Here is a 24691-nt window from a genome sequence, read left to right as displayed (position 1 = left end):
TGTGGTTTTATCTCTTATTTTTTCAGAACATATTTTATTTTATTTCTATTACTATTAATGTTAATGTTAAATGTTTTATTTCTCCTACTACCTACCTGTTGTAGAAAGTGGGAACTTGGGATCTGTCCTCTTTCCACCAATAAGGAGCTGGGGAAAGGAAGTAGAATAATTGGTGAGCCTACAGACTGAGTCTATCGACAACTATTATTTTAACATGTTATTAGAATGTTTTTCCTCTGTGGTAAGAAGTTCAGAGTGAAGCCATAACTTACTTGGGTCATAACCTTTAAAACGACCACTTTTCCTAAGCCCCTAAAGTGGAAGTTTGGGGAGGGGGCTCTATTGAACACATAAAAGCCTTTCATGGTAGTCATCAATGATTATTCAGAAAGAGTGGAGGGGGCTGGAGCGATGGCTCAGCAGTTGGGAGCACTGGCTACTCTTCCAGAGAACTGTGGTTCAATTCCCAGCTCCCACATGTCAGCTCACAACTGTCTGGTCTGTAACTCAAATTCCAGTGAATCCAGCTCATTCACACAGTCATATATAAATGACAAACACCAAGAATACATTAAAAAAAAAAAAAGTGGAAACATAACCTAACTTCTCAATAAGTAAAGGCACATTCACTTTCCCTGGAGCTTTTCCCCACAATGGTGCCCAAATGCAAATCCAGTGTGCTGCTCTTTTACTTAAAATACTTAGACTTTCCTTACTAGCAGAATAAAGATCATTATCCTAACACAGGCACAGTATAACCTCTACCTCCCTTTTTATCTCGAGCTTAAAATATGATACCTGTCTTCCCATGTCCTTAATTGGACACATGGTTTCCTGTTGTAACTACAAAAATCCCCTTTTCATCCCATCCTCCACCTTGTCACACCTCCATTCCATTCCTTTGTCTTAACTCTTACTCTTTTAACCTTGCCATCACTTCATCAGTGAAAACCCTCCCTGTCCTTCCAAATGGATATAATCCATTGCAGCATCTCATACATCTTTTACAGTTTTCTGTGTGTAACCAAATCTTTTTAATTGTCAAAGATCTATTTTTATACTTTAATTACTTCGTAAAGTGTATATATTTAACATCTGATGTCATTTCTAAATATTGTAGGTTAATGGATGTCTTTCTTTCCTAAACTAACAGTAATGGTCAATTAGACCATAAGAATTCTTCTAAAGTATGAGTAATGTAAGACATGGCCCCTTCGACAGGATGTAAAGTCAGAATAATGGCTATGTCAGCTGAGCTTGCTGGACACATTAACCTGCAACAGAACGGATTCCAGCTGGGGCTGATGACCTCTAGTGGTTCTAAGTGCAGTTTGACTTAGCATCTGCTTTGCCAGTATTTTTCAGTATCGAGTTTTCCCAGAGTCAGTGAACTTTAAACTAACCCTGGTTGTGCTAGTGAACTTGATGGCACACAGGCTGTGTAACCAATCGAGGACCATGGCTTCACTGGGTCAGGGTTGCTTTCACAGTTTTCACAGTAAAACGACTCAAGCTACTCTTCCTTTCTCTCTTCCACTTCATTTTCAAATTTAATTTTCTTCCTCCTAAGGGGATCATACTCTGTTTAGATAAAACTTGAATGAACATGGGACTGTTTAGTACTCTTGTCTAGGAATGAGTCACCATGACTCTTTTAAAAAGAAAAAAAAAAGAAAAAGAAAGTTTTTCCTTAACTCCCTTGCCAGCTTTCTTCGAGGTCACATTGCTGGCAGCATCAACATCCCCTTCAGCGCAGCCTTCACAGCAGAGGGAGAGCTCAGCCAGGGCCCTTACACCACGATGCTTCAGAGCTTCAAGGGGAAGGTCATTGTGATCGTTGGGCATGTGGCAAAGCACACAGCTGAGGTAAGTGTACTCAGAGATGTCCTGAACGGTCCCTGCCTACTGTGCAGGTTGTCGAAAATGTTTCTTCAGTCATTGAGAAATCCAGCTGCTGGGATCTGGCAGTATTCTTACCTAAACGGTCTTGTGTCTTATGGAAGCCTTCTACCCCCTACCCACACACAGACACTCCTGACCTCCAGTTTTCAGCAGCAGGATGAGTAGTCGCAGGCTTAGGCAAACCCCGATGGTAGCTGCTGGTGGTGTTCCTCAAAGTCTGTGTGTTAGGGCTTAGTTGGATGAGACTGAAAGGTGGGACCTTTACAAGTGGGTCCTAGTAGAAAGTCCTGGGGTGAGTGGAGGCTCACCTCTGTAAAGGACTGTGGGACCTAGTCACTGACTTCCGAAAACAAAATGCTCTCTTTCTCCACCTACAGACCTGTCATCCACAATGGACACTGACTGTAAGCCTTCGGGCTTCCCTTTGCAAGTATGAGCTAATTAAGCCCCTTTCCTTATAAAGTTAGCTGCCTCTATTATTTTGTTATAATGAAATATAAATTAGTATGACAGCATAGGTTTACAGGGCATTTTTTTTTTCTAGCTGCTTTTTGAAATTTCAGATACACAGACTGAACTTTCCCTGTCAGAGCATCAGGGCCAGGCACAGGCTCTGAAACTGCCCTGGCAGCACCTCCTGGACTTGGGATATTTGTTTACATAGAAACTCAAGGATCAGATATCAGTGTCAGATTATGAAACAAGAAGTTGGACTCCCTTTCCAAATCGAGAGAGAGAGGAACTGATTGCATTCTAAGCAAATTGAAAAATTAATAGTAGGTGTGATGGCCACAATTACCACCAAGAAAGAAACAAAGAAAAAGAAAAAAGAGACAGAGGGGTGGGGGCAGCCTGGTATGGTAGCACACACCTTTAATCCCAATACTTAAGAGGTAGAGGCAGGTGGATCTCTTTGAGTTCAAGGCCAGCCTGGTCTACATAGCAAGTGCCAGGCAAAATGTCAGAGACTATAGCGTATGAGAGCCTAGCAGGGTAACAAACGACATCCCATAGTCAGCAGAGAACATAACTGGAGCTGATGCAGACCCTAGTACCGTCCAAGCCCATTCCTTAATGTGGGAAAGAATCTTTTCTAGGAAAGGATCAGATACTAACTCCTCGGGAGAAGACAGGCTGAGCTTTCCCAGATTTACCAAAGGAATCCATGGTGCTAGAGCAGAGTGAGGGACCAAGGGAGAGTCAGCAATGTATTGGGAAATTTTCCTCACTGAGAAAATTAGGAATGGAGGTGAAATTATTCCCATTCAATTTCCTTTACATCTCTATAAAAGGAACAAACCATAAATATGGTTATTAAAAATTGTCTTTTTTTTTTTAAGTATTCAAAACTTGGTGGGCAAGATGGCTCAGTGGGTAAAGGCACTTTCACCAAGTCTGACAAGCTGAGTGCAATCTCTAAGACCCAACATGGTGGGAAGAGGAAAATAATTTCTACAGTTACTCTTTGACTTCCACATGTATATTTATGCCTTCGCACACAAATATTTAAAATATTTTAAAATTGTTTTAGAAGTACAAGGTGAAGGATACTACATACTTGACATTAAATGAAGGCCAGCCTTAACTTTACATCCTCACTAATTATGCTGAAGATTATATCATAAATTACACCTTTTCATATAAGTTGTAGCATGTAACAATATCTCAATGCACCCTTTTTAAGAAAGCTATTATAGTAAGCAGGGGGTCACTTTAGTTCATAATCTCAAGTCAGGACAATATATATAATTACAGCCTTGGTAGATTATCTTGATGTAAGATGTCATTTGCGACTGTTGCTGCATTAGTCTGTAGTGCCATACCATCCCATACATCCACACCACTATTGAGAATCACGTATCTCTAGGCCCCAGGTCACACAGAGCCTTAGGAAGGAATCCCAACAGTGATAGTAATGCAAATTATGGACTAGTCTTTGTATGAGAGGTGCTGTGGCAAGTACATGTGTTGTCTCGTTTTGTTCTTCGTGACTGTTCTGTAACAGAGTAGTATAGAGTGAACTATCTGTTAACTATCTCCAGAGTTAACTATCTAAATTCTGTCATCCTGGCAGAATCTAGATTCATCTGAAAGACTGACTTCTACACATGACCCTGGGAATTATCTTGTCAGCATTGAGGTGGGAAGGCCCAGGTGCCACTTCTGGGTTATGTGAGTGGATGCAGGATGCAGAGCATCCTGCATGCACTGCTGTCTGTGTCCTGGTTGCAGACACAACATGGTTGGCTGTTTCCAGCTCCTGCCACAGTGATGTGATAGGTGATAGACTCTTGCACTGTGCGCCAAAGTACATACCTTTCTTCCTTTGTTGCTTTTGTCAGGTTTGTTTTTTTAAATCATAGCAACAGGAAAAGTAGCTAAAAACGGAAAAACATTCTTCCCATCTCAAACATGAGAAAAACGTGGATTCAGTGCCTGCCCACAGCCCCAATCAGAATGTAAGTCTGTATCGCTTTGTAAGTGCTGAGCTCATGAGGCTTGTGAGTGTGAATGCTGCCATGTGTCCAGGCTTTTAAAACAAGCTTATTCTGACTTTGCACACAACACAGTAGTTCATCCTGGTGCGTGAAACCAAAACCTAAAATAAACTTTACCAGATTATGATTCTATTTTCATAAAACCTTCACCACTTCAAAGAAAGTTTCTAATAAGTAGAACTCGTAGGTTTAAAACTGTTTAAACTGCCAACTGCTTCCAAACACCATAATCATATTAAGCTATGCCATTTATCTAATTTCGCCATACAGATAAAACAAATCTGTCAATACATAGATGATTTTATTCATTAAGCCATCAGTTTAAGAGACTGTTTTACAAGCCAATAAATGTAAGTTCAAAATATGAAGGAAATATTGAATGAATACTTACATTCAATAGGATTTGTAACAGTAATGAACCATCCAAGTACTATCAGTTTCTTTTTACATTCTTCTTGCCAACTCATTTAGAGACAATAATGATTAAACAACTCATATACACAGCTGCAAATGCTTCAATCCAGTAGCAGTGGCTCATTTGTGATGGTTTTAAATTGGATAAAGATCTATCTTTAATAATGTTTCTCATCAAAAGTCAAAAACAACTTCAAATACTTATTTGTACTGTTTCATATTTTCCTCTGCTGCCCAGATCTGTACAGCAGTACAGGTGCTTCCCCCATGCCCACTGAATTAAATGCATGTCAGTTTGTGGCATTGCAATTCCGCCGTGTGTCTGCCTTCGTGCTGAATATCTTCTCCTCACTCCACTGCCCATTGCAGATCAATTCTCAATCCCTCTTCACACTTCTTTCCATCCCACAAAGGAAAATGCCTGTGAGTTCTATATCCTAGTTGTTCATCCAGTGAGAAGCTCTGATAATTATGAGTTGGAAAGGAAACAGGATATTTGTCTTCCTGGATCTTTCTCAAAAATGATCTCAGGTTGGCTGCGTCACTCTATGGAAAATAATAATTCTCTCCTGGAAGACTTCTCACTACCATTGTGACATGAACCCTTGGTTCCTTTGTCTCCAGGACTAGTAATAAATCTGCTTTTGCTAGCCTTGGTTAGCACTCCCCATTATAGTTCTAGATACCCCTACTTCTCTGTAATTATTACCTCAGTTTATGCTAAGTTCATGTTGGGATCCCAGCTATCATAGGGTAGTATTTAAAAATACGTGAATTTTGTAAGCCCTCCTGCTGGGTTTCTTACTATCTACATTTTTGTTTGTTGGTTGGTTGGTCATTGTTTTAATCATTGTTGTTTTTTTTTTTTGGGGGGGGTGCTGTATTTTAGACTAAACATTTTCTTTTCTTTTTATTATTATTATTTACAGTTTATTCACTTTGGTTGGTTGTAGCCCCTCCCTCATCTCTTCCCGGTCCCACACACCCTCCTTCTTCCTCCTCTATCCCTCTCCCCTAGTCTACTGATAGGGGAGGTCCTCCTTCCCTACTGTCTCACCCTAGCCTATCAAGTCCCATCAGGACTACATGCATCCTCTTCCTCTGTGGACTGATGAGGGCACCCCACCAGGGAGAAATGATCAAGGAGCAGGCAACTGAATTCATATCAGAGATTGTCTCTTCTCCCCTTACTAGGGAACCCACATGGAGACTGAGATTTCTATGGGCTACATCTGAGCAGGGGGTCAATGCCCTCTCTCTGTTTTACCTTTGGTTGATGCATCAAATCTCTGTGGCACACCCTGAGCCCAGCTTTTTTGGCTTTGTAGGTTTCCTTGTGGGGCTCCTGTCCCCTTTGGGTTCTTCTATCTCTCCCTTCTTCCATAAGACTCACTGCACTTTGTCCAGAGTTTGGCTGTGAGTCTCTGTATCTGCTTTGATCCCCTGCTGGGTAGAGTCTTTTAGAGGACATCTGTGGCTCCCATCCTGTTCCCTCACTTCTACTACTTCTGGTGTCTATCCTGTTTTCCTTTCTAAATGAGAATTAAGCATCTTCCCTAGGGTCCTCACTGTTGTTTAGCTTCTTTAGGTCTGTAGATTTTAGTATGTTTATCCTATATTATAGTCTAATATCCACTTATAGGTGAGTATGTACCACGCGTGTTTTTCTGATTCTGGGTTACCTCATTCAAGATGATCTTTTCTAGTTTCATCCATTTGCCTGCAAATTTCATGATCCTTGTTTTTAATTACTGAGTAGTATTCCATTGTGTAAATGTACCACAATTTCTGTGTCCATTCTTTGGTTGAGGGGAATCTAGGATGTTTCCAGATTATGGCTACTACAAATAAAGCTGCTATGAACATAGTCGAGCAAATGTCCTTGTTGTATGGTTGAGCATGTTTTTGATAAATGGCCAGGAATAGTATAGATGGGTCTGGATGTAGCACTATTCCCATTTATCTAAGAAAGCACCAGATTCATTTCCAAAGTGGTTGTACAAATTTACATTCCTACCAGCAGTGGAGCAATGGAGGAGGGTTCTCCTTTCTCCATATCCTCTCCAGCATGTGTTGTCACTTGAGTTTTTGATCTTAGCATGTTCTGATAGCCATGTTAATTTTGCAAGTATTTGGCCTCTTCAGCTCACTATTTGTTCAATTACAAAATGAAAAATAACATTTTTAACCTTAGCATTAATTTATAGGTTTTAACAAGATATGTAAAGATTTTGAGGAACTTAATGATGCTCACTTCATTTGTATATGAGCATCATAAAAAAAGTTCTGGAGATTGAGTTTAGGAGCATAGCAACAAAGCAGGTACAGACTAGCCCATCCCTGACCTACTTCAGAGCTCAAACAAGATTCACTGTGCTCAGGGTAGTGTGGCCGTAGACTGATGAGGCAACCCTAACACGTTCCTGAAAAGACCATTCTGAAGAAGCATAGTCAGACTGTTCTGCAATAATATAGCTGCCTAATATATTTATTCCTCTCACTCCAACAAATAGCTGCCTAATATATTTATTCCTCTCACTCCAACATGGAACATTCTCCAACATAGAGTATGCAATAAGCAACAAATTATTTTCAACAAACTTTTAAAAAGTGAAATGTCACATGTTTTCTGTTCAGTTCAAAAAATAAAAATCAGTGATAGAAAAAGCTTTATAAAGTACAAATCCATGTGAGCCAACTTAGTTTTGAATAACCAATGGATTAATGAAATTAAGAAAGAAATTTTTTGTTTAAATTCTTGAAATAAATGAAAATGGAAACACAATATACTAAAAGATATAGCATTATATAGAATTCATCCCTGTGATGCAAGAATAATTGAGTGTAGCCAATAGGCAGCTCAGTCTCCATGTGGGTTTCTGAGTAAGGGGAGCAGGGGCTGCCTCTGTCATGAACTCCGTTGCCTGCTCTTTGATCACTTGTCCTTGGCGATGTGGCCTTGCTAGGCCACAGAGGAAGAGGATCCAGGCAGTCCTGATGAGACTTGATAAGCTAAGGGCAGATGGCAGAAAAGGAGAACTCCCCCTTTCAGTGGACTAGGGGAAGGGGATGGGGGGGAAGATGGAGGGAGGATGGAACTGGGAGGAGTTGAGGGAGGGGGCTACAATCGGCATATACAATGAATAAATTGTAAAAAAAATTAAAATTACACACACAAAAAAGAATGATTGAGTGTATACAAATTAATGATATCCCACACCAACAGAACGAAGTGCAGAACCATATGCTTATCTCAACTGCTGCTGAAAAGGGAACATATGATAACATGCATCATTCTTGTGTATGATAAAAAGTGCTAAGCAAACTTGGTATAAAATAATAAAGACCATTTATAAGAAGGCAGCCAGCATAATTCTGTGCATTACACAGCTGAGCACTTTCTCTTAAGACTTGAAACAAGACAACAGTGCCTATATTTATTCAGCCTTATGCTGGAATTCCTGGTCAGCAAAATTAGACAGGAGGTTCTTAAATTATTTTTTTCCCTTTTTTTTTTAATTTTTCATCAATTACACTTTATTCATTCTGCATCCCCCCATAAGCCCCTCCGTCCTCCCCTCTGCTTGCATGCCACTCCCCAAGTCCACTAATAGGCTGTAGAGAGCTGCGGAATGCTATGCCCTAAAGATGGAGCTGGTTTCCGCCTTCCACCTTCCCGATGGTGAGTGCTCTCTGTCACGAAAAATTCCACATTTGGCTAAGGCCGAGGATCTGGCTTGCTTCCATGTATGTGGACCTATCTGCATTGCACACGTGGCACGCCTGGGTTGGCTACCCAGAGGCTATTTAAGCTGTGGGCTGGCTTTCCCCAGGGTCCGAGGATTGTTCAAGGTTCCTGAATAAACTGCATTGAAAAAAAAAATACAATTATTTTTTAGTAAATAAATAGTAAAATACAAATAACTATTAAAATATAAAAAAGCAATGCGTATGTACTTACATTGACTACTTGGAAATCAAACAAACTAATACCACTTTTAACTTTGAAGCAGTGACTTGTCCCTGACAGATTTGTATTTTAGCAAATACATGTTTCTATGAAAGCATAAGAGGCTGGAATAAAGTTAGACTTAGGGATGTTTATGAAGATTTTCAGCATTGACTCTGAACTGCTATAAAAATAAATAAGACATTAAAATAAAAAAAATTAGACAGGAGGAAAAAAAAAAGTCAAATCAGAACAGAAAGAAACCAAATTGTCACTGCTTAACATTAACATCATTTCATACAGAAAAATACCCACGCTCCAAAACAAAGTGCCAAGACTAATGAAGCCATTATTTGCAAGAGATAAAATCAGTAGCAATGCTGTTTGTCAATAGCTAATAATATGAAGCAGAAATCAAGAGAGCACTCTCTACCTGTAGATATCACAGCCAAAGAAAGGAAAGCAGGGCTGGGAGATAACTCAGTTGGTAAGTACTTACTGCTAAAGCATGAGGACCTGACTTACAGTCCCCCAGATCACGTGTAAAGAAAGCGAAATGATGTTCTCTGTAAACCCAGTACTACTGATTCAGAGATTCCCTGCTTCTTGCTTACCTGCTCAGTCTAGTCAAATCAGTGTCCTCTTGTTCTGTCTCAAAAGATAAGGCCACAGGTGTTTGAGGAAGACATCCTCTCAAATTATGTGCTCCATCCACAAGTGCACACGCACCTGCACACAGGTGCAAATCAAAAATGGATGGACCATATGTGCTGAATACCTACAGTAAAATACTATTTCGCCACAAGAACAGTGGAATCCTGTCATTGCTGACTGTGGATGAAGTGGGGATCATTAAGTATAGTGTGCTAGACATAGAGAGCCAGAGTTGAAGGGAATGTGCTGTTACAGTTAGAGAGCGAGTGTAAGCGTGCCCGCTGCATGGGGTGGCGAGTGTGGGTAGCATATGTACAGTCCAAAAGCCAGAAGAAAGGATTTTGAAAGGTTTTGTCATAAAAAGCTGATAGATGTTTAATGAAATAGATATTGTAATCCGATTTAAACTCCACAATCCTTACCAGTAGTGAAATGCTGCTCATTAATATGTATATACTTTGCTTTTATATATGGATTAAAACTCATTTTAAAATATATACTCAGAAAAGACCCCTGTGCCCAGATATATTTGGTTCTTATGGAGCTCCTGTCCTTTCCACGTCATACTAACTCCCCCTTCTTTCATATGATTCCCTGCACTCTGCTGAAGGTTTGGTTATGAGTCTTAGTATCTGCTTTGACACACTGCTAGATAGAGTATTTCAGAGGCCCTCTGCTGTAGGCTCCTGTCCTGTTACTTGTTTTCTCCTGTGTCCAATGCACCTCCATTTGTCTTTCTAAGTGAGGATTGATCATCTTACCCCGTGTCCTCTTTCTTATTTATCTTCTTTAGGTGTATAGATTTCATTATGTTTATCATATCTTGTAGTTCTATATAAGTGAGTTTATACCGTGTGTGTCTTTCTCCTTCTGGGATACCTCACTCAGAATGATCTTTTCTAGGTCCCACCATTTGCCTGCAAATTTCACGATTTCCTCATTTTTGATTGCTGAGTAGTATTCCATTGTGTGAAAATACCACAATTTCTATATCCATTCCTCTGTTGATGGACATCTGGGTGGTTTCCAGGTTCTGGCTATTACAAATAAAGCTTCTACAAACATGGTTGAGCAAATATATCTGGGCACAGGGGTCTTTTCTGAGACTGATACTCCACCAAGGACCATGTATGGATATAACCTAGAACCTCTGCTCAGATGTAGCCTGTGGTAGCTCAGTAACCATTTGGTTTCCCATAGTAAGGGGAACAGGAACTATTTCTGACAGGAACTCAATGGCAGGCTCTTTGACCTCCCCACCCCACAAGGGAGGAACAGTCCTGCTAGGTCACAGAGGAGGACTTTGCAGCCAGTCCTGAAGATACCTGATAAAACAGGGTCAGATGAAAGGGGAGGAGGTCCTCCCCAATCAGTGGACTTGGAAAGGGTCAGGGAAGAGATGAGGGAGAGAGGGTGGATTTGGGAGGGAATGAGGGAGTAGGATACAGCTGGGATACAGAGTTAATAAAATGTAACTAATAATAAAAATTAAAAAAATTAAAAATTAAAAAAATTAAATCTAAAAAAATAAAAATTATATATATACTCTGAGAAATAATGACTATGAATTAATTGAGAAATAAGTAAATTTGTACATTGCAACTACAAAGTATTGCTGAAAGGAATTGATGATCTAAGTAAATGGAAGGACTATAAGCTCTCTTCAAAGTATTGCCTTCATGAAAATGCTAGGACAATGATGCCACGATGCTAATGGCATTTTTTGTAGAAGTAGGAAAAAATTATCCTATAGTTCGTACAGAATTTCTAGATACCAGGATGGCCAAAACAATCCAGAAAAATAACAGTCAGAAGGTGCACATTTCCTGGCTTCAAAACATACTGCCAGTCTTGAGCAACCAAAGCAGTGTGAAACAGACCTTTCATATACAAAAGGAGTATAAGGTACTGAATTTAACAAGTAGCACATATATTTTAAATACTCCTAGAAAGAATAAGTGAACCATCTGCATAGTATATGACAGAATTAAAATCACCCATCTGACATTCAAACTAGAACTCTTGTATCTTGCAATATAAATATAAAGGTTCTAATGTTACTATACCAGTGCTTCTCAGCCTCTACAGCACGATAGACGTTTGGCCAACCTTCCTCCAAAATTATTTACATTACTATTTATAACACTAGCAAAATTATAATTATGAAGGAGCAATGAAAATGATTTTATGGCTGGGGATCACTACAACATGAGGAACTGTATTAAAGGGTTGCAGCTTTAGGAAGGTTGAGAACTACTGTGATATTACCAGATGTATTCAATATAGATTGCATCTATATTGGTCAAAATTATAAGATTGGGAACACAGGGAACTTCCCAAAGACTCATACTCCAACCAAGGACTATTCATGGAGATAACCTAGAACCCTGACAATGCAGCCACTTCTGATGAGAACTGATAGACTAAGAGCAGAAAGAAGGAGAGGAGGACCTCCCCAATCAGTGGACATGGGGAGGGGCATGCATGCAGAAAGGGGGGGGAGCAGGAGGGGAGGAGGGAGGGGCTTATGGGGGGATACAAAATGAATAAAGTATAATTAATAAAAGTTAAATAAAAAAATTATAAGATTGGGAAGATCTTTGTACCAATGGGCTTAATGTCAACTCAGGTATAATAGTGTTATATTTAAAATGAAAATCACAGCAAAGTACTACTTCTGTGTCTTTGAAATGATAAATTTTCCAAAACTCACAGGAAAAATTATCTTCAGTTGCTAAACAGCACCCTGGACATAAAGCCTGATGCACACACACATACGCATGCTCACACACACACACACAAATTTTTTTAAATGAAATAAAATTTGCTTTTATAAACATAAAGGTATTTCCTGTAAAACTAAGTTAATCCCAGACTAGTGTACATCTGATATAGCAATAGTTGATAAAATCTACCATTAGTATCATGCCGTAAATGACCAAATGTTTTAAATAGGTCATATATCCTTAAAAATTTGCCAGAGGATTTTTTTTCCATTAATCAGAGGTATAAAAGGAAATTTGTTTTCCAATACCTATAACATCCATTTGCTTACACTACCCTACTCTCAACATAAGTCTCATAAAGCTCTTTTCAAGCCCCATTATGAATCGATCTTTCCTAGAAGAAACTGTTGCTGAGTGAGAATGACAACTTAGTATAATACTGTCAAGTTTCTGGGATTAAAGCTGTGTGATTGTAACTCTAGAGACAGTAATGAGTCTCTGACTGGAAAACTGACCAGAAGAAAATAAAAGCTCCAAGGTAGATTTTACTCAACTTAAATGTCCTTAAGAAAACATGTGCTCTTTAGCTATGAGCAAAATCATTCTACTTTAAGGAAATGTCAGAACAAAGAATAGAGTCAGTGAGAATTCTGAGTACTTGTGAGAAAACAAGACAAGAGTCTCCTGACTTCAGTTACTTTGAAACATAGAATTTTCTTGGAATGTGTTTTCATAATCCCTCCCAGGTGTGGTAGATAGGAGTGAGTTTGCGTTAGCAATGTTTATTCAAATGTTTTTGTGGAAAAACATGCTTTTGCCACATGTGGCTTGTGTTTGTGGTTATATACTTTACTCAGATGACTATTCTTAACCTTCAGAGTGTAAATTGTCTGATGCTCTGAATAAAATTTGTTATTGCATGAATTTCTGTGAGTTTGAGGTCAGCCTGATCTGCAGTGAGTTCCAGGACAGTCAAGGCTGCACAGAGAAACCCTGTCTCAAAAAACCAGAAAGAGAAATTGATTTCTCAGTTATGGTTTGACTTGCCAAATTAAACAGTTCCCAAAGTTGGAAAGTCCAAGGTCTTGCAGATTCAGTGTCTAGTGAGGGTCTGCTTACTATTCATAGATAGCCATCTTTTCACTGTGTTTCCTATGGCAAAGTGGTAAGGAAACTCTATAGGGTCTGATTCATAAGGGCACCAAAGCTAGGGGAGTAGCTTAGTGGTAGAGCTCTTGTCTAGTGTACATGGGGCCCTCTGTTCAATTTCTAGGATGGGGTCGGGGGAAATGATGAATGGGTAGAAGAATGGAAGGGTGCATGGATGGGTGGGTGGGTGGATGGATGGATAGATGGGCATGTAAGTGGGGCAGAAAGTTGATTTATAAGGGTTCTATTCTCAGATTCTCATCACCTACCCTAGGCCTTTATTTATAATGCTATCACTATAGCTATCAAAATGTGAACTAAATTAAGAATACAAACCCAAGCCACTCTTATTAGTACATTCCCTCTTTGCTCAAGATCTTCCTACTAGTCTTTAGATTATCCTACTATACCTGTGTGCCCAACAGACTAAGTTATTTCTAAAATACTTAAAGCCAAATGAACATACAAATTGTCTCTATAGAAACCAGTGTGATTCAATATAATAGCTACTTAGTTTTTCAAATTCATAGATTTTAACATAATTTCTATAGGGCCATTTATATGCATGTTTTTATAGTTGTTTTTAAACTTCTAGATAAAGAATAGGAAGCAAATGTCCTTTGTCAGTTCCAAGTAATCCTTCCACTTTCTCAGCCTATTTGCATTATGTGGTTAGCCCTGGACTTCTTCCTGACTTTTTCCATGTCATGCTTATCACTGAATATTTTAGTCTGTGGCTCTATATCAGATGAGAAGAAAAATTTTAAATATAAATGCAGCTTGAACATGTTAAGCTCTGTATAATGTGAACATTGTATGAAAGTTAGCAGTGAAAACTCTTCTACATAAGTCTGGTTTACTGAATGATGGCCAGTAACTTACTCTGATAGAACTGTGAGCTGAAAACTGTCCTAGAGCTATTGAGAAGCTACCTACCCTCATAGCTTTTCAGAGGCTTTACAGGATACAGCAACAGCAGCAGCATCTATGTAGGAATGCAGTCAAGGAGACTGTAACCCACTAGTCCAGACTTTGACCATTTTACTTACATTTACTAGAAGTATTCTGTTTAAGGTGTGGCCGGCTCCGAATTCTACCTTCCCTCCCCTCCCACCACACAATCACTCCCTGCCACAGGAATGTGTGTGGCTGCATAAGAGCTAAGCACAGGAGCCCTCTTGCCTGACCTGCAGAGGTTAGAACTCGGCTGTGAGCCATCACAGCCCTAAATGTTTTGAATCTGAGTTTTTATCATATACGTTCTTTTCAGAGCATAGCCGACACCATGTAATATGACCAGGGCTGACATACAATGTGGGATTAGTGTTGTAAGTCGTCCAGTGTAAACAAAAGATGATAAATGATTAGTGCTGAACTTTGCTTCCCAAATATTCAGATCAAAGGGAAATATACCAGAAGACTCTTTGGGCCTCCTGACGCAAGTGTTATTAGGTGGTAGAATTTTATTAGAAATGCTATTCTCTAACACGAGCCAGGGTGCATTTTCTTAGGAACAAGAACTATTTCAAATAACTTCACTGTCATATTTACTTTTCACATTTTTTCCTCTTCAGACAAGACTGGTAGGACTTCTTTGACTGTATAAACTATTGTTAAGCAATAACTTAAGGGTCTATAGAGGACCATCATACAAAAGAAACACCTAAGTGTTAAGTGAGTATCCTAAAATTTTAATTGAAATTAATTCATATAAAAGTTTTTATCTAGAGTGCACTGTGAGGTCTTTGAACATGTGGAAAAATATGTAAATTTATACATGTATGCTATTTTTGAGAGAAATACAGTTATCCTCTGATTGAGAAAGGGATATGTGACCTAGTGACTACTAAGCCTCAGTGGGTGTGGGCCTAGATCATGGGATCATCCAGACTTCACCAAGCACTACCTTGTATCTCATTTGTCTACTTTTTAAATCTGAATTGTACAATTGGTGAATGTTGTAAATGTAAATTCTTCTATTTAGAAAAGTAAATAGGGAAAGAGAAGAGGAAGGCAACTATTTGGTTCTGGGATTTATATAGATTAGAGCAATCAAAACAGTCTTGGGAAAAAAAAGCATACTCACATTGTATGGGAATTAGACTATGGTAGGCTGGGATAGAAGCAGGAAGACCAGCTAAGAGTTAAATGCTTGTAATCTAAGGGTCAAATAATAGGTCAGTTAGGCCATTTCAGTATACAAGGGGATAAGGAAGGTTCACGTTATGAATGTGTTTTAAGAGTTAAAAACTATGTGTGTCTGTGTATGAGAGAGAGAGAAGAAAGAAAAAGAAGAGAACGAATGAATGAATCAATCAATCAGTCAATCAATCAGCTTTATTACCTAACTACCTGGAGGAATGAGTTGCCATTTTCTGAGATGAAGAAAGCTTCAGGAAGGAGGTTGAGGTAGAAGTGGCTAGAAACCACTGTTCTCATTTGAAAACATTGAGTAGACCTTTAGTAAGTCTAGGACAGACAGACGAATGAGCTTATAGGTTAGGGAAGAAATAGTATGGTCACCAGTATATAGATGAGAGTTAAACTGTGAAATCAAGTAATATCACAGCAGATGAACAAGGAAGACAAAGCCATGGGACAGAGAAAATGTACAGAAAGCCCACCAAAGGGGACAGCTGAAATCAGAGGTGAGTGGAAGACAAAAGACTAATGGAGGCAAGTTATGTGAAGGGAAGGACATAGTCAACTGTGCCAGTGACACTGGTGGGACAAGTGGAATTCCAACCAAAGTGATCCTGTTGATTGGGTTTGACAAGGTATACCTTATTACTAGCCTTGGTAAGAGTGACTGAGAAAAAAGAGCAATGACAGAAAAAAGCTTATTTGAAAGAATTTGAGAGGGCAGGCCTCATGAAAAGAAATGGAGACAGAAGAAATCTAGAAGTAAAGGAGATTCAAAGGGCATCTGTTGCGTTGTGTTTGTATCCCAATTCAAATAACTCATGTAGCAGGCACAGTGGCACACACCTGTAATGCCAGCACTAAGGAAGACAGAGGCAGGAGGATATCTGTGAGTTCTAAGCCAGCCTGGTCTACAAGTGAGTCCAGGACAGCCAAGGCTACACAGAGAAAGCCTGTCTCAAAAAAACAAAAACAACAACAAAAAACTCATGTAAACAAATATTGTAGTATATGTGGATGTATTGATAGAGACAGATTGAGAAGGGGACAGTTTTCTTCTTTTTTAAAGATAACCTGTCTGAAATCCAAGCCGGCCTCAAACTTGTGACAGTCTCTAGCTACACCCTCCAGGGGTTAACCTTCTAAAACCAGACACTGTTATGTTGTAACTGTAATACTACTGGTATTCTAGTCACCTGCACCCTCCAGGGGTGAGCCTCCAAACCTGGTCATTGTTATTTTTTAATGTGATACCACTGGTATCACATATAATTATATAATATAATTATATAATATATATATGTCTTTTCATTTTTAATAACTTATGTGTTAAATGTTACAGTGTCTAGAATTTGTAAGAAAAAAGGTGACAAGATTATATGGGCATAATAATAATCAGCTAAATTCACTGCAAAATGATCTTTAAGCTGAACTGAGGACTGATTTTACCATTCTGATCTATTTTTATGTTTTAACATTATCCATTTTTAACATTTTTAAAATTATTTATTTTTTATTACAGTTTTTAACATGATTCTTAATGAAAAGAAACAGAAAAATACTGGGAAGAAATGAAGTTAAGGTAGAAACTATAGACAAATAGGTAAAACACAAAATACATAGATTTAATTCACTATAGTTAAACATGTAACTCTATGTAATACAAACTCTTAAAAACCATTTAATACATAATCTCATACTGTCAAATTTCTAATCCCAAAATTAGCTTGTTCAAAACCAGAAACAATGCTTATAAGTTTGTTGTAACCCTAATGTATACCATGTTAAGGATTTCAAATCTCAAAGACACCATTAGAGTAATTGTCTATGAAAAAATGTGTCTCAAAATGCTGAATTATTGTAATGACTTTTCTTGTAAATTCTCTTACCTTTTTTATTGAAGAATTAGGCTTTTCTATTAGCTGTGGTTTTTAACACCCCTGCCAAAATTTTGTTGAAAATTACTTCCTGCTAATATTATGACATGTAGAACCTTTAAAATTTTATCCAGCATACTACTCTCATGAGAGAGAGGGCCAAAATTGGGTTGGTTATCATACTAGAAGGCTCCTGATTGAAGGGAAATTTGACCTGCCGTGTTAAGATGCACAGGAAGCCCTCACCTGATACGACTCCTCAGTATTGAGCTTACCCTATTCCAGAACTGTTTAAAATAAGCTTTCGTCATAAGTTACCTCATCTGTGATATTCTGTTATAGCAGCAGAAATATGCTAAGAGGCCAATGTGCACTACTCCTGGGATTCCCTGGTGTGACCTGTGCTTTTCCGACTGCACATGGCAGGGTTTAAAGTTATTGCAGACCATGGCGTCCCCTCATTGGTGTTGCACTGTTGCTGTTTTCATCTCTGAGTGAAATTACAAAGGAAGAAAAAGTTGCTGCTTCTTCATTGCCACTAATTATTTCTGTGAAAACCCACTTCACATTTTATGAAGTACAAGTTAACTACAATTTGTAAGATTAATACATGAATACAAAAATAACAGGGATAAAACACTTATCTCAGTTATGGGAAGAACACAGTAAGAATTTGAAGTGTAGCATTCAGAATTACATGTGACCGTGTAGCAATGGGAAGAAATCATTGCAGTATTTTGATACTCCATTCCAGTGTCTTGCTTAGATCATTGTCAGATCTTGTATGCTTTTCATTGTGGTAAGACGTCCAAGTCTACTAAGACCTTCAGAAATCATCCCAGAAATGTCTTCAATAATCCAGGCAAGAAAACACTGTGCTGATCAGACTTGGTATTGCTATGATGAAGGTTTGAGAACTAGAACGTCAGAGGGTGAATTTCTTATCTGGGCTGTAGATTCATGGTGGGACCATCATGATGAGGACATTGAATGAGCAAAGCTACTCCTAACATAGAGCCCAGGGAGCAGAGAGAAGGGGTGTCCATTTTCTCTTTTACCCAGGGCCCTCAGTCTCTGGGCTGCTTTCAGGAGGTCTGCCCTTTTCAGTCATCTATTGAAGTACCCTCATGAACACACCCAGACATGTTTTTAATCTAGGTACTTCTCAATCCCATCAAGGCTCACAAGCAGGATGCATGATCACAGCATGTTGCTATATATTTATTTCTAAGCAATATCACAACTGACTTAGAGAAAGCTTTTTCTCATCTTAAACTTCATTGACTTAGGATCTTGCCAAATTCTTAAATGTTGGTTAAGCAATTCACATGCATTACCAATGTACCATGCATGGCTTCATGTTGCAACACTGAATGTATATCCCATTGTCAGCACTCCAGAGTGCCAAGAGGACTCACAAGGCTGACAGAGCATTGGCCTCAACCTAAATAAGTGCAGAACTTCAACTACTCATTTCAGTATTCTTTCAAGTTCCCTCACTCAGTACCATACCCATCCAGAAGTAGCATTATTGGGGAAGTTAGGAAGGGGGAGGTGAAGTGGATAAGACTTTTCTGGTTTGAGCAGTGTTGGTTGCCCTGTCTCCATGAGCCTGAAGGTTAAATCAGGAGATTTAGTTGTCCTTCTGTGGTGGTCTGAATGAGAATTGTCCCCATCTGTTCCTCCCCTAAATCTCGCAGCACTCAGGGCTTTTGTTTGCTTGATATGCTCATTTGCTTGCAATATGGCTGTCTGCAGAATCCTATTCAGTTCAGTGCTTCTCTTACACCTTGTCTATCCTCAGCTTGTTGTGTCTTGGTGGCCTTAATTAACCTCTAGTACTCTGTGGCTACTCAAAAATTCCATTTTCCTGCTACATAGAACTTGATTTCCTTCAGTCAAATAACCTATCTCTTAGCCCAAGCTAAGATACAAGATAAAGAAAGAAAACAAAATGGAATGGCACCTACAAAGGCCTGTCATTTCTAGACACTGTGGTTTGAGGTGTGCTTACCCAAGTTCTGGACATGCATGCCAGCACCTGAGAGTACCGATGAGAGTAATGATAAAAACACCAGCCCTTCAACGTCTTTGCATGGGCATTCTGCCCACAAGGAATGCAGTCTAAAAGTCACTAAACTTTCTCCCAGCAATGTCCATACCTGTACAGATCTTTCCCATAGCCCTTGGCTGTACAGCCCCATTCTTCCCACCTAGGACTGCACTGTAAGTACTGCAGCTTTCCATTTCAGACTAACTTCAATGAATGCCATTATCCACTATGGGGATCAGGAACTGAGGAGGAGGAGCGGGTAGGTGCCAGTGGAGCCCACACAGAATCCCAAGAATCAGATTCTGGAGACCAGACTCACGAGTGCAGATCTAACTTTATTATCTAGTGTAACAGCCTTTAAATGATTGAAAGACCGATCAGATCATCCCATGCTAGCCTCAAGCACCAGTAAAAATCAGGTTATTATGACTATAAGGAAATGTGGGCGATGGGGGTGGGAAGAGAGCAAGGTCACCTTAGACTTCTGTAAAGAAGGGGAAAGAAGTTTCCGCCCTAGCCTCGGATCCATTTTGAGACTTCACTAGGAGTCCCTAGTGGGTCAACATTGTGTGCAGTGGATCAGGATCTTTCAAGCAGTTGTAGGAGTCACTGACGCTTCACACTCCCATTCCTTATGGGCCTCCAAATCCACAATCTAGTACTGGTTTCTCATACTGGCTGACATTGGAATCAGCTAAGGTGGGCTCTGAGCAAACAACTGCTGTTGGAGCTCAGCCTCAGGAACTCAGTGCTAGTCTGGAGTGGACCTAGATAGTGCTCCTTACTGAAAGCACCCAGACAGTTCTGCTGATGTTATCCCCAGCCCACTGGAGCACCTGAACTCCTGTACTGCTCAGTATGTCCAGGTGTAAGGTTTCTCTGTGGAGTATACAGTCTCGGGACTTTTCCCCCAATGCTCAGTCCCTCCAGCATTTCCCAAGACTGCTGAAGAAGAGGGGAGAATAGAACCAAGTTATGCCTACATGTGTGGTTCTTCCTGTCCCACTACAGATCTCCATGTGTGTTTGACTTTATCACACTGCAAGTCACACCCAGCATATTCAAAGCTGTTTCTTTCCTCTCTAACTGATCAAGCTGTCACCAAAATATTCTCTGGTCAGTATAGCAGCATTCGTCATCAAATTTGAATTTCTACTCACTTTACAAGTTGGTAAAAACAGCAACCCCAACACTTGCTAAACTCAGAAACTCTTTAAATGACATAGACACTCTGTTGTTGGAATCCCACACTGCTTTGAGTTAACTGTTTGATTACCATTTTCTGCATTCATAAACACCCCAAATCTAGAACAGTGTTAAATACTGACTAGATGCTCAGGGAAATGTATGACTGATAAACAAGTTAAATGAGCCACTGGAAAACAGGGCTAGAATTGGGAAGATGTTGCCATGGTTTTGCTACAGCGTCAATATTAAACACAGATGATCGGAACCACAAAGAGTCAGAGCAGAACTCCCAGTCTTACATGGAAACCAACAGCTTTATTATTATTATTATTACTATTGAAATGCAGCTTGCATCCTGTCAAGGCAATCTGAACATTTCTATCTCCTGGTGCTTCCATTCTGCTTCCTTTTCAGACCACCCACATAGCAGCAACCTGATTATTTCAGATTGCCCCTCTGCCTATTTTGCCATTCCAGTTTCCCTGCTTAACAGCAACCTAGTTGTTATGTCCACCTACAATAGGAATTCTGCCCAGCTTTACTGCATCAGTTAAGAGATTAGTTAAATGTAGAATAGTCCCCTCTCTGCTCATTTTCTTACTTCCAAGGGTTTTTTTTAAAAGTGCTGAAAGCTGAGTGCTTACCCACTAGTCCCTTTTGGTAATGCTGTTTATCTAGGATTTCCAGCCTCCATAGTAATTGTACTGCTGCATGTGGGAAAATGTAGCTGTGTTGGTAATCATATGGTGTGGGACAGTGCTACCTGTACGTTCAGGTAAATGAATGTGGTGCCGCTGTTCCTGAAGACTGGGCTTCAAAGACAAGTGAGCAAGACGGCAGGAAGATGATGAGCTCACTGTGGCCTGCTGACACCTGTCAACATGCACTATTACAATTTCTCTGACATTATTTATGACTAAAGCATGCCATCTGGATTTGAACTATAAATGGCCACATGACTCTTAGGGGACTACAGAGGAGGTTGGAGAAAGAGGCATGGTCAGCAATATTGATATCCATTCATCTGAATTGCTATAAGGAATGCTGCAATCATAGTTCAGAAATACATGCTCTGTCTGTACAGACACTTTTATCCTTTTTGTCTTAGGACAGTATTGTGTACAGCTGTCCTTGAACTACTTGCCTTGGACTCATATAAAAATAAAATCCAGACCTCCCTAAATATCTTTTTTATTCATGTTTGTGTCTTTCCAGGCTCATGTTCCATAGGTGAGGTGTCTTTTAACGTGTATATCTCTGAGCCCCAGGTCAACAACACACAGTATCTGGGACTGAGGCCTTGAACTTACCCTGACTGAACTACGCAGCTGGCTCTATTATTTTCTAAGTTTAGACCACTGTGCCAAGACATAAGTTCATCCTAGCAAATGTATGTTGACTCCTAGTCATGTACCAGATACTAAAATTTAAAAAAATTAAAAAGTAGAACTAATTCACTCCCCTCAAGAAGATTACAGTTTGGTAAAGAAAACTCTTAAAATGAGGAAATTTGAATAAATTTTGTAAGACGGAAGACTGAGGCTCATGTAGGAATCTTTGAGAACTAAGTGAGACCCTAACAGAGTGAAGGTGATACTGCACAGAAAAACCAGCCTAGGACCATGACTGGAAAAGAGGCCAGGACAGCCTTGCTCAGGAGTAGAGTGAATGCAAATGGCAGTAGGGGACCCTGGAGAGGCTAAGTCTGGCATAAGTCCGTGTCTGTGTAGCTTTTGTAGAGTGCTGTGTGCCAGGGCCCTAAAAGGTCTCTTGGATCAGTCCTTGTGTATTTCAAGTTGATGATCTCAAAGTGTTAATTTGGTTGCTTCAGAAACATGCTATAATTAGAATGTGGCCCTCTCTGAGACATCCTACACAGAATTGTGATAATTTTACCATAATATCAAAACTTGTTCAAAATAGATTTGGGACTGCTTTAGCTTGTCATAGAAGGTTACCAGGTAACAACAGAAGAGGAGTGGCAGTAAGTCCCTGGGAGGAGGCTAACGAACTAGGAAGAGCTTATTTTCTCTACAGCCTTTTCACTGCATTAAAATTATTCACTTGCTAAAGCACATAAGAGAACAAAGAGACACATTTATCCCATAACAAAGTTTGGAGGGGCAACAAATAGATCATTTAGGTTATATTAAAAGACAAATGAATGAGCTATACAAAATAGACAACGATAGGAACTATTGCTATAAAAATACCTTTGTCTCTCGCACCCATAAAAACCAGGACGTTGAAGAAATTTTGGATGATTTCTGTAACACTGTCCTCTCTTTGCAGTTTGCAGCTCACCTTGTGAAGATGAAATATCCAAGAGTCTGCATTCTAGATGGCGGCATTAATAAAATCAAGCCAACAGGACTCCTCACTGTCCCATCTCCTCAGATATGAAGAACCAAGCACATGGCTGTCAAGACAGAGTGGCATCACCCCTAAGGCACAGCTCCTCACACTGAGACACAAGTGGACATCCAGACCACTGCATTGCACACTTTTGTCATGAAATAAGTTTGTAAATCTTGTGACTAAGATGTTCACCTATCTAGGCAGGAAACTTGGCTGTACATGTATTGTTGAAGAATTGTCTTGATAGTAAAATCTGATCATGTATTTTTTTCCACACTGCCACATAAAGCCAGAGGAATTCAGCCGACAGGGCAGATTTAGCACTATCAAGAATCCAGGATGCAGATGCACTGAGAAAGCTGCCATCCCCTGCTCTGAGTAGACTGTCCTAACGAAGATGTTGAGAAAATATGGCATAATTCACCAGCTCCTCCCGACAGCAGAAATTAGAAAGGGTAGTCACAATGGATTTGGCATTTGGTAACACAAACAAGGTGTGTGCATGTGTGTTTAGTCCATTGTGAAAAGAGGTATCGTCACTCTCAAAGAATGGAATTTCAGAAACCAGCCATATTTGATAGCATATTTGTCCATTTCCTGTAGCTGGAAACTCAAAGAGTAACTCAAACAGCTTTTCTGATCTAATATGCTCAAGTCTGCACAGGCAGAGATCACTGTCTTTACTTCACAATGATCCACAGCCAATATTTTCTCCTACTGTTTTACCACAGAACAGTTTTCTTCTTGTGAATTAAAAAAAAAAAAAAAAAAAAAAAAAACCCTAACCAACAAGCCAACTCCCGTTGATAACCACTCACAAAGGAAAATTTCTTTAAAGTAGTCTCACTGGAGATATAAACCACACTGAAGGTCAGGCCCCATGCCCAGCAGTAGAAGACCAACACAACATGAACTCGTGCATTTTTTGCCTTTTTTTTTTCTTATGTTATTGTTTCTGATTTTGTGTTTTTATTGGTTTCATATGTGTGTTATTTCTTTGTGCTATTTTTGGTTTGTTTTATTCTTGTTTCTCTTCTTAATAAAGAAAAAGAAAGCGTGTAGTTGGAAGGGTGGGAAAGATCTGGAAGGAAATAAGGGGAAACTATGATAATATATTCAATTAAAAATCATTTTCCATTTTTAAAAACAAGGTTCCTCAGCTACCATCATATCTGCAATCTAGAAGAAAAATTACAGAGGGACAGCAAGATAGAAGGCAGGGAAAAAAGTAAGGAAAAAACATGAATGGGAAAGGGGGAAATGGGGTGTTTCCTTCCTTTCAAAGAGACAGATACATTTCTTCTGCTGTATAGCAGTGGCCAGCCTCTATGCACACAGCGGCACCCAGGGAATGACAAGGAAAGCTGAGATTATAGCCTCTGGCTGGGAGCCATCTCCCCAGCTCAGAAACCCTGACTAGGGTGTGGGAAGAAGAAAATATTTACTGAGAGCCAGCCAGCAGCCTCTGCCCCTGCCACATTATTTGAAAAATCAAATCCTGAGCTTTACTGAATCCAAGAGACCAGAATTGTATATACCACAAATATGAAATCAGAAAAACTAAGACATTTCATTATTTGTAAGAGTAACATTCTTTTCAGATTCCTGAAATAGGAATGTATCATATACTTAGTGAAATAAACCCTTTGACTAGTTTTAATTTTGTTTAAAAATGTTTACTTTTCATAACTTCTATTCTTCAGTGTGAAGACTGACTGTTTGTACAAGAACCTCAAGCTTCTGGGCTGTGATTTTATTCTGTTGCTTTCTTTATTTTATTT

General features: G+C 39.4%; 1 protein-coding gene across 3 annotated transcripts in view; it reads left to right on the top strand.

Moving 5' to 3' along the window:
* The window catches only part of Tbck (TBC1 domain containing kinase), a 166716-nt gene extending 142146 nt beyond the window's left edge, over positions 1–24570 (top strand). For all 3 annotated transcript variants that reach the window (XM_060392674.1, XM_060392675.1, XM_060392676.1), the window contains 2 exons: positions 1707–1866; positions 22845–24570. In XM_060392674.1, the coding sequence (XP_060248657.1) occupies positions 1707–1866; positions 22845–22955 (271 nt within the window). In that variant the 3' untranslated portion in view covers positions 22956–24570. The remainder of the gene's footprint in view (positions 1–1706; positions 1867–22844) is intronic.
* The last annotated feature ends 121 nt before the right edge of the window (positions 24571–24691 follow it).

This window comes from Meriones unguiculatus, chromosome 10 (genome assembly GCF_030254825.1).
Source record: "Meriones unguiculatus strain TT.TT164.6M chromosome 10, Bangor_MerUng_6.1, whole genome shotgun sequence".
Classification (NCBI taxonomy): domain Eukaryota; kingdom Metazoa; phylum Chordata; class Mammalia; order Rodentia; family Muridae; genus Meriones; species Meriones unguiculatus.
The sequence above is the reverse complement of the archived record's forward strand: the minus strand, read 5'-3'. Positions and strand labels throughout refer to the sequence as shown.